Below are 12,317 nucleotides of genomic sequence, written 5' to 3'. Positions count from 1 at the left end.
AGAAACTTTCGAATTGATATGCGGTTCGATGAATAAATAACCAGAACACTTTAATAATAAACTGCGAGAGCAAATATTTGTTTATTAAAATCAATCAAAGTGAAATAATTTGAGCCTGGCCAAAATGAATATTATCACATTAGCCAGGGGGCAGAGACGTAGGGCGGAGCCATCTCCCATGACAACCTGAAATATTATTAAAATGCCAACTAATGAACGTCATGTTAATTTTGTAAACGCACAAGCGCACGCAATCAGTGCTCTGTAATATTTTCGCATTTTAGCCGGCGTTTATTGTTATTGGCGTTTTCCATAGTTTTTCCGCTGCACTCCGCAAATTGAATTACCCGCACCCAGGCAGTGCAAACTTTTCAATTATGTGGCCAGCGGGCTAATGAACAAAGCGATCTGACCAGAAAACCATTTGGCGACCCGCCCGATATGGATATGCACGACCACCACATAGAGTTCGATGTGCAATCTGAATTATTTAATTTTAATTAAATGCTGGCTGGCAACGAGCAAAGCCAACATTTATTGCCTACTTTTGGGGGCGGAAATGGTGAGAGATGGTTTTGCGGAAACGAAGTGAAATGCCGCACACTTTGAGGCGCTACCTGAGATGAGTCGGAGAGCAAAAATATGCATTGGCACATTGATAAACATTTCGCATTTATTTTATTGCCCAACATAAATTGCAGCAAACAAAGGGTTAGGGCCCGACCATATTGTCAATCCTACAAAGGCCAACAACTGTTGCAGAGACGACTGCTGTGTGGCACACCGCCAACAGTCTGTTGGCCCAACTTCCGCCTTTCCTCTTTTATGTTGCAAAACTGCACCACAGGGGTTCATCGTCCTTGTGCAAATTGGTCTCGCAGTTTATTGCCGAGTCCAGACTGCGGACTCCGCACCCGGACTCCAGAGCAGATGCCGCTCCTCCGGCAATAAAAGTGCACTTTTAAGCAAAAGCAGCAGAAGCTGAGTCAAACGCAAACGCAAACGCAAAGGAGCTTGCTTAAGATTTCAATTTGTTGCCATTGTGTGCAACAATTTGCAATAGTAAAACTTTACTTAATGATAAATGTTTGTGGGGGACACATAAAATTCAAGAAGAGCGCAGTCTGTCTTGGCCATTTAAGAGATTTATGTGGCCATGAGTGGCATCAATGTCTTTGGTTGGGGCTAATACAAGTCTGAGCCATCGTCCCCGGTCCCTTCTAATAGGCCATTAATTTTGGAGAAAACTTTGCATGCCAGATTTTCCAACCGCCAAAAGGGGGAAATCTTTTCCTTCGCGGTTCACACCTCAACTCTATGGATTCCATCAAGAACTTTCTAACCAACTTTCACACTTTTCATGTGGTTTACTTTTTAATGGGAAATACCTAAAGCTTCAGATTTACACGATCCTAAATGCTTCTAATTAATAAAAGAGACTATAATTATTTTTTAGTAATTTGTGAAAAATAACTTTGGTAATCGCATTATTTTACCAAAGCCTCGAGGTTTTCTTAGTCTAACAATATTAAATGCTTAATCATCCAAAGTTGTATAAGGTTCAGAATAATATTTATTATCAAAGAAAAATGTTTCTTTCTTTGCTAACCAAAATGAAAATGCATTCTTTTATATATTACAAAAAGTAATCATTTTATTGAAATCGTGGGTAATACTTTCAAGAGATTGGGGGAATTACAGGAATATAAGGCTCTGGGGAACTAGGTCTAGCCGTGGTATCCACCGCCACCACCCGCCGAAGAGCTGGCCGAAGCGGAGGCGCTCGAGTGGGCACCACCTCCATAGCCGCCGCCACCTCCAGGCGCTCCTCCGTAGCCGCCGCCACCTCCGCCGCCGCCACCGCCGTATCCGCCGCCACCTCCAGATCCGCCCTTGTATCCTCCACCGCCTCCATGTCCTCCGTGCTTGTGGCCACCTAGGATGCCACCAAACTGTCCGCCACCGGCTCCGCCTCCAATGCCAGGGCCAAAGCCTCCCCCGCCGATGCCAGGTCCTGGGCCGATCCCGGGACCTCCTCCACCTCCGCCAGAGTGTCCTCCTCCTCGGGAGTGACCGCCGCCTCCTGAGTGACCACCACCTCCTCCGATTCCTCCGCCTGGTCCGAAGCCAGGGCCTCCACCGTGACCACCTCCAATAGCACCGGCCGAAGATGACGCAGAGCTGCCGCCGCCGCCGTATCCTCCACCTGATCCGAATCCAGGACCGCCGCCGATTACGCCGCCTCCGCCGGAGTGACCACCTCCTCCGCCAATTGCTCCACCTGATCCGAATCCAGGACCTCCACCTATTCCGCCACCTCCTCCGGAATGACCGCCGCCAATTGCTCCACCTGATCCGAATCCAGGACCTCCACCGATTCCGCCGCCTCCTCCGGAGTGACCGCCTCCTCCGCCAATTGCTCCACCTGATCCATATCCAGGACCTCCGCCGCCTCCTCCGGAATGGCCACCTCCGAAGGGACCACCTCCTCCAGAATGTCCTCCTGCTCCACCGCCGGAAATGACACCACCTCCGGAATGACCGCCACCCCCGAAGGGACCTCCACCACCACCTCCACCTCCGAATCCGCCATCTAGCCCACCTCCGAAGTCTCCTCCGGATCCATGTCCTCCTCCGGGTTTACCGCCTCCGCCACCGCCAATCGCGCCGGCCGAAGCGGATGCCGAGGCGGAGGACCCGGCGTGTCCTCCGCCGCCACCTCCGCCACCACCTCCGTAACCTCCGGCGGATGCCACAGCCACACAAACACTCAGCACTACAAACAGACGCATCGGAACCTTTGCCTGCAGCTCACTAACTGTGCTCCCTAGAAAGATGTGGGCTTTTATATGAGACTCTCCGCCGCACAAAAAACACAAATAATAGCGAAATACTTGCTAAATAATTTCGCAGAGCGCGAAAAAAAGAACGTCAGTCACGTTCCGAGTGCTCAGATCCTAGGGTCATGCCAGGCAAAAACTAAAACTTGCACTAGACTACAAACATTATTAATATATCAATAATTTTAAAATATGCTACCTTAGAAAAAATTAAATATTTATATATTTATATTTTCTTAATTCTTTAAATTCTTTAACTAAGTTATTTGACCACTTTATTCATTATACATTTATGGCTCACTTGTGTTGCATAGTGTAATTAGCTCCCGCGGAGAACAATAACGAGTTTCAATACCATTTAATATTCTCGATTGTCTTCTGTTGGAAATTACAGTATACTCTAGGAAGAACCTAATGTCTTGAAAGGCGTGTTCAGCCCGCGGGAGATTCATGATAGCGATCAGAAGGAATGATCGATGAATTACCTTAATGATTCTAATGCCGATTTCTGTTGTTTAATCTAAAATAAACTAAAAAATATATTTCAAATAAAAAAGAAATATCTGTTGAACAATAATTAACAAGAGGGAGAGAGTATATACGGCTCGTCGCAATCCACTATTTAATCGCTTGATCTTATGTAAATTATTTTAATCATCACTTGCTTCGGAAATAGCTGCATTGACTCTTGGCTCTCCCAAGATTAGATTGATTTTCATTTAAATGATATTTGTAGGCGTTCGATGGTTACGACAATGACCCTTAAGGTCTACGTCACTCTGGTTCGATAGAGTAAAACACAATCGTAACAGACAGTGATGAATTATATAAAACTACTAAACACCCTCAAGGAGCATAGTAAAGATTATTTTCTTGAGAACTTGATTAGAAAACTTTGTTCAAGTACGTTGTAATAGTATTTTAAAGCAGTAGTAAATTCAAACATTCTTTGAATGCATTTAAAATGAAGAATTAAATTAAGCTTAACAAAATTATCACATGGGTCAAGCATTTCCGTTCCCCGTAACAGTTGTACCGCAGACTACATGTTTGGTTTAACTTCGTTTTATTTTTGATGAGATTTTTGATAAAACCTCTTATGTGGATTATAGCTAACATTTAATTTTACATTAACTGGCCTTTATTGAACTGGCTTGATAATTTCTAAATGTTGCAAAATTAAATTTACAATACTATGGAATACTTTATAAAAAGAAAGCGTAAATATATCTTAAATTAGCCAAGGAATAGTCCTGCACCGCGGTTGATCGATCCACCAATGTGTCCGCCGCCAAATCCAAGTCCGGTACTTCCTGAGTTTCCGCCGAGGTTGCCTCCCAGGCTAAGACCATTTCCACCAAGACTGACACTTCCCCTATGATAGCCTCCAGAGTTGGTGCCACCAAGGGACAGGGAGCTAGAGCCTCCGTTCGATCCCAGGGCTGCTGTGTTGCCTCCAAGAGAAAGGCTTCCCGAGCCAGCAGCAGGTGATAGCAGTCCACTGGCGACTCCATGGGCCAGAGATGCAGCCTCGTGCGCGCCAGTTAGTCCAACTGATCCGGCGGTGTTGGACTTGTGTCCATTCGCACCAAGGGACAATCCGCCCGATCCAAGGGAAACTGAACTGGCACCGTTGCTTATGGAGCTTGAGCCGGTATTTCCAGAGGACCCGATGCTCAAATGTCCGGCACTGATCTTGGATGATCCTGCTCCAGAACCGGTAGATCCGGAAATTCCGGACGTTCCGATGCTCAGATGCCCGGATGAACCAGTGGCAGAGGATCCCTTCGAGCTGGAGTCAGTTGCGCCAGTGGCCCCAATGTTCAGGTGTCCAACTCCAAGAGATGCTGAGCCAGAAGAAATCTTGGATGAACTGGACCCAGTGGATCCAGAAGTGCCAATACTCAAGTGTCCAGCTCCGTGAGAGGCAGATTGGGATGATCCAGAGGAATGAATATTCAGATGTCCAGCTGAACCGGCTTTCAAAGATCCAGACTCGACTTTCTTTTGTTCCGTCTTGATATGGGCAGATCCGGCGTGAGTTCCAGAGGCTCCGATGGAAGCGGATCCAGAGCTGATATGGGAATGACCAGCACTGATCTTTGATGACTCGGTTTTCGACGAATAGGTAGTTTCCGAACTTTTAATGTTCAAATTTCCGACACCATGGGAACCAGACTCGGACGAACCAATGCTAATATGTCCGGCAGATCCTGATCCCTGAGATGCAGAGCCGGCACCTGTAGCTCCCGAGGATCCAATATTCAGCTGTCCAGATGAGACCTTTGAGGACTCAGCTTTATGATATGTGGAGGTAGTTTTCATTGCGGTAGTGGCTCCAATACTAATGTGGTCAGTGGCGGCGTTTGATGCACCCTCCACCTTACTTCCAGAAGATTCAATTTTCGCATTTCCAGCAGTGATCTTGGCAGAACCGGCTTGTCCAGATGTCGATCCAGTATGCTGTGAATGAGAACCAGTCGTTGATCCAATACTTGCGTGGCCGGAAGTTATTTTGGCAGAGTTGGCACTGGAACCGGAAGATCCTATGCTCAAATGACCACTACCACTCGAAGCTGACCCAGAATTGGAACCCGTAATTCCGGTCGATCCGATGCTCAAGTGTCCAGCGTTGGAACCGGATGCTCCAGAGGTATCGAGGCTTAGGTGACCAGAATGGGTAGACGAACTGCCCACAACACCGCTGGCAGCAGTTGATCCAGCAGAGTGTACAACATTGGCTCCAGTTCCTGCCGCTCCCAGAACTCCGTTGACCACTTGGGCTCCATGGGAGGCAGCAGTCGATGCTGCAGAGTGAACAACCTTAGCTCCAGTTTCGCCAGCTCCCACGACTCCGCTAACAGCCTGTGCTCCGTGATTCGCAGCAGTGGATCCTGCGGAATGTACAACATTAGCTCCAGTTTCTGCAGCTCCAAGTACTCCGTTGACCACTTGGGCTCCATGGGAGGCAGCTGCCGATCCTGCAGCTCCAGTTCCAGTGGCACCCAGTACTGCGTTGGCAGCTCCAATAGTCGCTGAACCTGAGGTGGAATGATGGGTACTGGTACCCGTAATTCCGGAGGATCCAATGGTCAAGTGTCCAGCGTTGGAGGCACTGTTGCCAGAAGATCCAATGCTCAAATGACCAGAGTGGAGAGCAGCAGAGTCCTTATTTCCAGTGGCTCCGATGCTCAAATGACCGGCTCCCAGGAAAGCTGAGCCGGATCCCGTACTTCCAGAGGCCACATGATCTGCAACTGTCGATCCTGCAGAGTGCACAATGTTGGCTCCAGTTCCTGCCACTCCCAAGATTCCGTTGGCAGCTTGAGCTCCGTGAGATGCTGCACTGGATCCTGCAGAATGTACTACATTGGCTCCAGTTTCCGCAGCTCCCAGGACTCCGTTAACAGCTTGAGCTCCATGAGAAGCAGCTGTCGATCCTGCGGAGTGCACTACATTAGCTCCAGTTCCTGCCGCTCCCAGGATTCCGTTGGCAGCCTGTGCTCCGTGATTTGCAGCAGAGGATCCAGCAGAGTGTATCACATTGGCTCCAGTTCCTGCAGCTCCCAGCAATCCATTGGCAGCCTGATGCAGGATCGAAGATCCTGAGGATCCAGTGTTATGTGATGCGCTGGCAGATAGACCTCCAATCCCGATTGATCCACGGTTAGATCCTCCATTGTATCCTCCACCCAGACTCAAGCCAGGAAGACTTCCCTGGGCGGTGGACCCACCGCTATTGCCTCCCAGTCCAAGGCCACCGCCACCGAATCCCAGTCCAAATCCGGCGGATGCCAGGGACACGCAGCAGGCGCTCAGAAGTAAAATCAATCCCTTGGGAACCATTGTCTCAAAGTCACTAACTGCTTTCCGAGAAAACGGCTAGCTTTTATAGAACCGAAAATACGCCTAGTCGTAAGACTACGTAGCAACTACAGTTGGGCTTCGCTACATCGAATGCGCTTACCTATATTCTGGAAATTCTTAATTAACAAGAAGGCTATGCTAGAATAATTTAAAAAACTAAAATTTTGTGAGCAATTCGTTAGTTATAAGAAAACTTAGTCGATTTTGATGATTGCTGTGGCCCATTTACAGAGGGAAAACTGTGAACACACAAATTTGGTGACGATTTATTCATTAATTTATTCAAAAGAAGAAGGGAAAACAAGTTCCATAGCATTTATCATCATTTTTTTGTTTGCGCTCTGGGAGTTGCTTATTCGAGAAGGGGATTCACCATAGTCTAAAAATATAGCACGTGCTGAAGACTGATAACCAAATTAAGGTCAATCAATTCTCAAAGAAAAAGTCTCCAGAAAGTTAATATCTACATTATTTAAAATGTTAATTTAAGTCCATAACATTTATAGTTTACATTTAGTAATTTATTTAGAATACACCAAAAGCTTAATGGTAGTAATAGTTCCAACAAACTATTCAAAATAATTAAGCATTTATAAGAAGGATAGTGTATTCTATCCTCGCATTATGTTATTTTTATACCCGTTACTCGTAGAGTAAAAGGGTATATTGTATTCGTGCAAAAGTATGTAACAGCTAGAAGGAAGCGTTTCCGACCCTATAAAGTATATATATTCTTGATCAGGATCACTAGCCGAGTCGATCTAGCCATGTCCGTCTGTCCGTCTGTCCGTCTGTCCGTCTGTCTGTCCGTCTGTCTGTCTGTCTGTCCGTATGAACGCTGAGATCTCGGAAACTATAAAAGCTAGAAGATTGACATTTTGCATGTAGATTTTAGGAGTTCCTACGCAGCGCAAGTTTGTTTCAAAAAGGTGCCACGCCCCCTTTAACGCCCACAATCGCTTATATACGATTTTAAAAATTTAAATATTTCGGAAAAGTAAAAATGCAGTTTTATTGTGTTTATCAATACCTATCGAAATGTAGAAGAAATTTTTCAAATCGGACCATTCGTTAAAAAGTTATGCGTGATCAAAGTTTCTATCTCCATCTCTCTCGCACTCCCTTTACCTGAGTAACGGGTATCTGATAGTCGGGGCACCCGACTATAGCGTTCTCTCTTGTTAATTTTCGTGTCTACGTATTTCTGGCAATTAATTTGGCTAATCAAAGCATGATAAAATTAGCATCGTTTTACAGCTGCTATGACGACTATAGCCCTACGTCATACTCGTGTAACAATAATAAATAAATACCCACCTATTCCTCATTGGTGTTTACCAGTCAAACTAGATTTTAATATTCTGCCTTGAATGATTTATATGCCAGGTGTTTGGGATAAGTTATATTGGGTTTATGATTGTTAAATTTAGAAAAGCAAACATATTCATTTTTTCACTCTCTAACCTTCCAAGTTGAATCGACCATCGTGGCACTCTGTTGTCGCCAAACTTAGACACAGTTTTTCACTTAACTTGGCTGCTGGTGTTGCAGGAAAAGCGCAGTTTGCGAGAGCTGAGCTCGACAGAAATGCAAATGTCGAGACAATGTGGGCCGAAAGCCCAAGTAAGTCGAGCCGGGGGCAGGAAAAGCACCAGCTTCTTAGCCCCGGTGTCAGCTGTTGGCCCACTGGCATACGCTGGGGAAAATGGAAAATTGTACTCGCAGGAAATCTGCTTACAAATGCATGTATCTTGGCCCGCCAGCTGGCTGATGTTGATGCAAAATCTGTTACGGCTTTTGTGGGGCGAAAAAAACACTTGACTTCCGTTTCCGCTCAAGTTCCCCATGCATACTTGAAAATGCGAAATGTTATGCAAATACGGGAATCTGCTCCATTTTTAAAGGAAAGTACAACGAAGAGCAAATAAATTAATAAATATTGAATATAAAACAACTACCTACTTCGACAAATGGTGTTAATGGGCGCTCTACTTATTATTATTTAATCTTCTAGTTTTTAAAGGGCTTCTTGTATGCCAAAAGTTTCAAAACTGCCATTTAATAAGGGTCAAACAAATAATACTTACTATTTTATTTGTCAAATAAATACTTAATTGTTATAAATATTTTGGATATCTGTTTTATAACTAAATTCATATCGATCTTCCTCGGAGTGACCTTCTGGATCGATTAGCCTCTTCATGTGTGTCCTCGGGCAGTTTTCCCAGCACCTGCAGCATCCGTCGGTAGAGCATTTTCCGCACATCGATGGCCCAGAGGAAATCCATGTGGTTGAACTCCTTCTGAGGCACCAGGTACTTCCCCGTCACGTTGCCCAAGTCATCGCACATGGACTCCACGTCGTTGGGATGACACAGCAGATCGTTCGTGGAGTAATACACGAAAGTGGGCACTGTCACCTGGCTCAGGTTGTAACGTGGTGGCAGGTGGTCTCTGTACAATTGCATGTTCTTATTCGAACTGTAGCTATACGGCGCAAACCGACCGCTCTTGATGATCTGGATGAAGTGCTTCACCTGCTTGGCAGCCACTCCAGCCGGATAGTGACCCAGGATCACGGGAAACATTTTCTGCAATTACACTCAAAAGTTAATCCGAACTCCCACGAAATTTAAGTACTAAGTTACCCTGTTGAACTCGTTCCAGTTGCGCCCCACGATCCCAAAGACAGCCTCAATGCACAAGCGTTCCGTTTCCTCGGTCATTCGACATAAGAAGCGGAACTCGCCGTTGAACATCTCCCTGATTGAGCCGCCTACAAGGCTCTGCAAGTATATGAAAAGAGTTAGATTAGTCTAAAATTAGTTATCGGAAAAGTTTCATTTTCTTACCACCGGGCCATAAATTATAGTACAGAATACGAGAATTAAGTATAATAATGTCGAAGACTAATGAGCATATTTTAATGTATTTGCTAAAAAAAATAAAATGTAGTATTTACCTTTAGTTGTGATACTGAACCTCCACAAACTTTGACAATTGGGAAATGATTCTAACCATTTTCTATCCGAAAACAAAATATTGGTTTCAAGAATTTTCTTAAAAAATCAATAACGGTATTAAAACAACTGTAGAGATTTTAGATAAAATTGTTCCAAGAGACTTAGCAACTTACTCTGAACACATAATAATAAACCTAACCATTTCTATCAATGCAATATATTTTTCAAAGGATTTTTAAAAAATTTATTTAATCCAAACAATAGTCAGATATCTTTGGGAGTAAAACATCTTTTGAAATTCAATTTCACAAATCTGCTGTGTAAAAATAAAAAGGAAAGCATCATATTGCCCATACAAAATGGACTTTTACTTTAGTACATCTATTGAATTAATATAAATCAGACCACATCTTCATTCTTAAATAATATCGTGGGTTAAAATGGCCTGTTTCTTTTAGCCAATTAAAAGCTATAATGTGACAACTTTGGTCCATGCATAGGTGGGAGAAATGCTCCATGCTCTTTCATAAAATAATTGTTCTTGTACCGGAATTTCAAGCGCTGACAAAAATCATTAATTCATAAGATCCCAATAATGAAATACCAAAAGTGTCACTCTGTTTCTGCCCCAAAAGACAACAGTCCGTCCCTGCCAAAATGAAGCCATCTGCCCTGCGCTACTCACATTGAAGTACAAGCTGATGGCCCGGATGTAGGGATGGTCCTCCGTCTCCTTGGCGTAGACGGCGGGGGCCAGGGCCTGCATGGAGACGACCTTGGCGTTGTAGGCCGGCCGCATGGAGCACATCACGAAGAAGGAGGTGCAGCCTTGGGAGTGGCCGGCGTAGTGGAGCTTCGGGAATCCGGTGGCCTTCAGCACATGATCAATCATCGCCGGCAGGTCGTACATGCCGATCTCGTGCCAGCTGAAGTCCCAGAACTTGGACTCGTCCGGATCGAGGGTGGTGTGGTTCCTCGAGTAGCGATTACCCCGCGCGTTCCCCAGCCAAACGTCGTAGTTGTGGTCGGCCAGCAAGTAGGCTGTAAAGTGGACCTCGCTCGTAATCACTTGGCCATTAATCACGGACGGGGCGGAGGACACTTACCCAGGCTCACGTTGGGACCCATTACCACAAATCCCGCCGAGCTGTCCACGAGTCCGTGCTGGAGGAGGAATGGCGGGGCGCCCTGCTTCCGGATGCGGTGCATGGTGAGGATGTATCCGTCCTCGGTGGTCACATGATGCACCTCCGCCTCGTAGCCGTACTTGGCGATTAATTTGTCCTGTCGACGAAATGTGTGAAAAGCGTTGACAATCACTGCACGGAGAAGATAATCGCCTTATTGGCAAATAAATTCGTAACTTTTCCATTAAAAAAGGTAATGGCTTGAGAAGTCTTGCATAATCATAGACCAACCCGAAAGGATTACCATTTAAATAAAGCGTGGTCAAAAGGCCATGTACAATAAAATCGAATGTAAAATCGTTGAGATATTGAGATATTTTCTGTTTCAACCAATAACACAACAAATATGATTTTTTTAGTGAAAAAATAAATTGTTTGGTACTTTTAATACTTTAACAAGAGAAACAGAAAGTAAATATATAGTCAAACTTCCTCACTTGAACATCTATTAATCGAATTTTCTATAAAAACATTATACTTCAGAAAGTAGATTATTTTTGAAAAAAAATGTTTGCGCCTAAAATATATAAAGTAGAAATTAAAATTAAGAGACCACTGTCTTTGATAAAATTAAGCATAGATCAAAGTCTTTTAATAGAGATGTTAAAAAAACCATATATAAATGTTTTATATCTCGAGGTCTCTGTAGGTTGAATTTGTACGTTGGCGGTTCGAATATTCTTAAAATCCGAATAGGGCTAATAACAAAAAGATACTTTTATGTTGTCTTAAGATAGCAACACGGACTTAAATATTTTAAATTTGCCAATGTCCGTTTAATGATGTTCCTACCACGCTGAGGGTTGAGTCCTGCTTGATGTTTTTGCGCTGCAGTCGATCCTCCAGCGTTTCGTCCTCGACGCTCTCCTCCTCCTCTTCCTCCTCCTCCTCGTCCTCTTCGTCCTCCTCGCCGCCAATCAGCTGGCCCTGTATCCTGCAGATGAACACACACAGGCCCAGCAGCAGGATCAACCGCATCCTCAGGTTGGGCCGCATCTTGATTTGGCTACAAATTTCGGCGAAAGTGAAACTCACGGAAGCGACTCTCTCTCTGGAATTCAATATCAACCTCAACCTCAACGCAACGCGACGCGAACGCAACTGAAGACCAATTCGAAAACTGTCAACGGAATGAAACCGTCGGTTACAAAAACCACCAAAAAACGACGAACTTCTGCAGAGGCACTGCAGCAACTACAACAAAAAAATAATAATAAAAAGTGCCGAAATACGAAAAAACTTTCGATCAGACAACAACATTGCGCACTGTGACGTGCTAGCTGCTTTTGTTTACATTTTGATTGTGTCTTACGTTTTCGGCCAGTTAATTAAATATGGATACGAAAGAGGGTCTCGGGGGGGCACGTTTTTATTTCCGAAACAGAAACAAAAGCCTATCAAATGCAGCAAGTCAGAAATGTAATCAGCTGTCAAATTAAACCATGTTCAATGGAGTTACA

The 12,317-nt window shown here is 44.7% G+C and overlaps 3 protein-coding genes across 3 annotated transcripts; all 3 read right to left on the bottom strand.

Annotated features, from left to right (window-relative positions):
- Window positions 1–1,627: 1,627 nt before the first annotated feature.
- Window positions 1,628–2,814, bottom strand: LOC123037746 (glycine-rich cell wall structural protein). Its single transcript, XM_044459915.1, has one exon. It carries the CDS (start codon window positions 2,790–2,792, stop codon window positions 1,728–1,730), a length of 1,065 nt encoding a protein of 354 aa, XP_044315850.1. The 5' UTR covers window positions 2,793–2,814; the 3' UTR covers window positions 1,628–1,727.
- Window positions 2,815–3,889: 1,075 nt separating this feature from the next.
- LOC108045449 (uncharacterized transmembrane protein DDB_G0289901) lies at window positions 3,890–6,687 on the bottom strand. The gene has a single exon (XM_017124782.2). The coding sequence runs from the start codon at window positions 6,684–6,686 to the stop codon at window positions 4,077–4,079; it is 2,610 nt and encodes an 869-aa protein (XP_016980271.2). The 5' UTR covers window position 6,687; the 3' UTR covers window positions 3,890–4,076.
- A 2,088-nt stretch (window positions 6,688–8,775) lies between these two features.
- On the bottom strand, window positions 8,776–12,013 carry LOC108045458 (lipase 1). The gene is made up of 5 exons (XM_017124792.2): window positions 11,650–12,013; window positions 10,777–10,954; window positions 10,356–10,711; window positions 9,356–9,493; window positions 8,776–9,298 (listed from the first exon to the last, which is right to left on the bottom strand). The coding sequence occupies exons 1-5, from the start codon at window positions 11,851–11,853 to the stop codon at window positions 8,861–8,863; spliced, it is 1,314 nt and encodes a 437-aa protein (XP_016980281.2). The 5' UTR covers window positions 11,854–12,013; the 3' UTR covers window positions 8,776–8,860.
- Window positions 12,014–12,317: the final 304 nt, after the last annotated feature.

The sequence above is a fragment of the Drosophila rhopaloa genome, unplaced genomic scaffold (genome assembly GCF_018152115.1).
Source record: "Drosophila rhopaloa isolate 14029-0021.01 unplaced genomic scaffold, ASM1815211v1 contig_2, whole genome shotgun sequence".
NCBI classification, from domain to species: Eukaryota; Metazoa; Arthropoda; class Insecta; order Diptera; family Drosophilidae; genus Drosophila; species Drosophila rhopaloa.
Note: the sequence above shows the minus strand (reverse complement) of the source record. Positions and strands in the feature narration are given on the sequence as shown.

What these genes read in the sequence shown, in the direction of transcription:
- LOC123037746 (XM_044459915.1), bottom strand. Translation starts at nt 2,792, where the DNA reads ATGCGTCTGTTTGTAGTGCTGAGTGTTTGTGTGGCTGTGGCATCCGCC.
- LOC108045449 (XM_017124782.2), bottom strand. Translation starts at nt 6,686, where the DNA reads ATGGTTCCCAAGGGATTGATTTTACTTCTGAGCGCCTGCTGCGTGTCC.
- LOC108045458 (XM_017124792.2), bottom strand. Translation starts at nt 11,853, where the DNA reads ATGCGGCCCAACCTGAGGATGCGGTTGATCCTGCTGCTGGGCCTGTGT. An exon ending in CCATCAGCTTGTACTTCAAT is followed by an intron (nt 9,494 to 10,355) that starts GTGAGTAGCGCA and finishes ATATACTTGCAG; the next exon opens with AGCCTTGTAGGCGGCTCAAT. An exon ending in ACTGGAACGAGTTCAACAGG is followed by an intron (nt 9,299 to 9,355) that starts GTAACTTAGTAC and finishes GTGTAATTGCAG; the next exon opens with AAAATGTTTCCCGTGATCCT.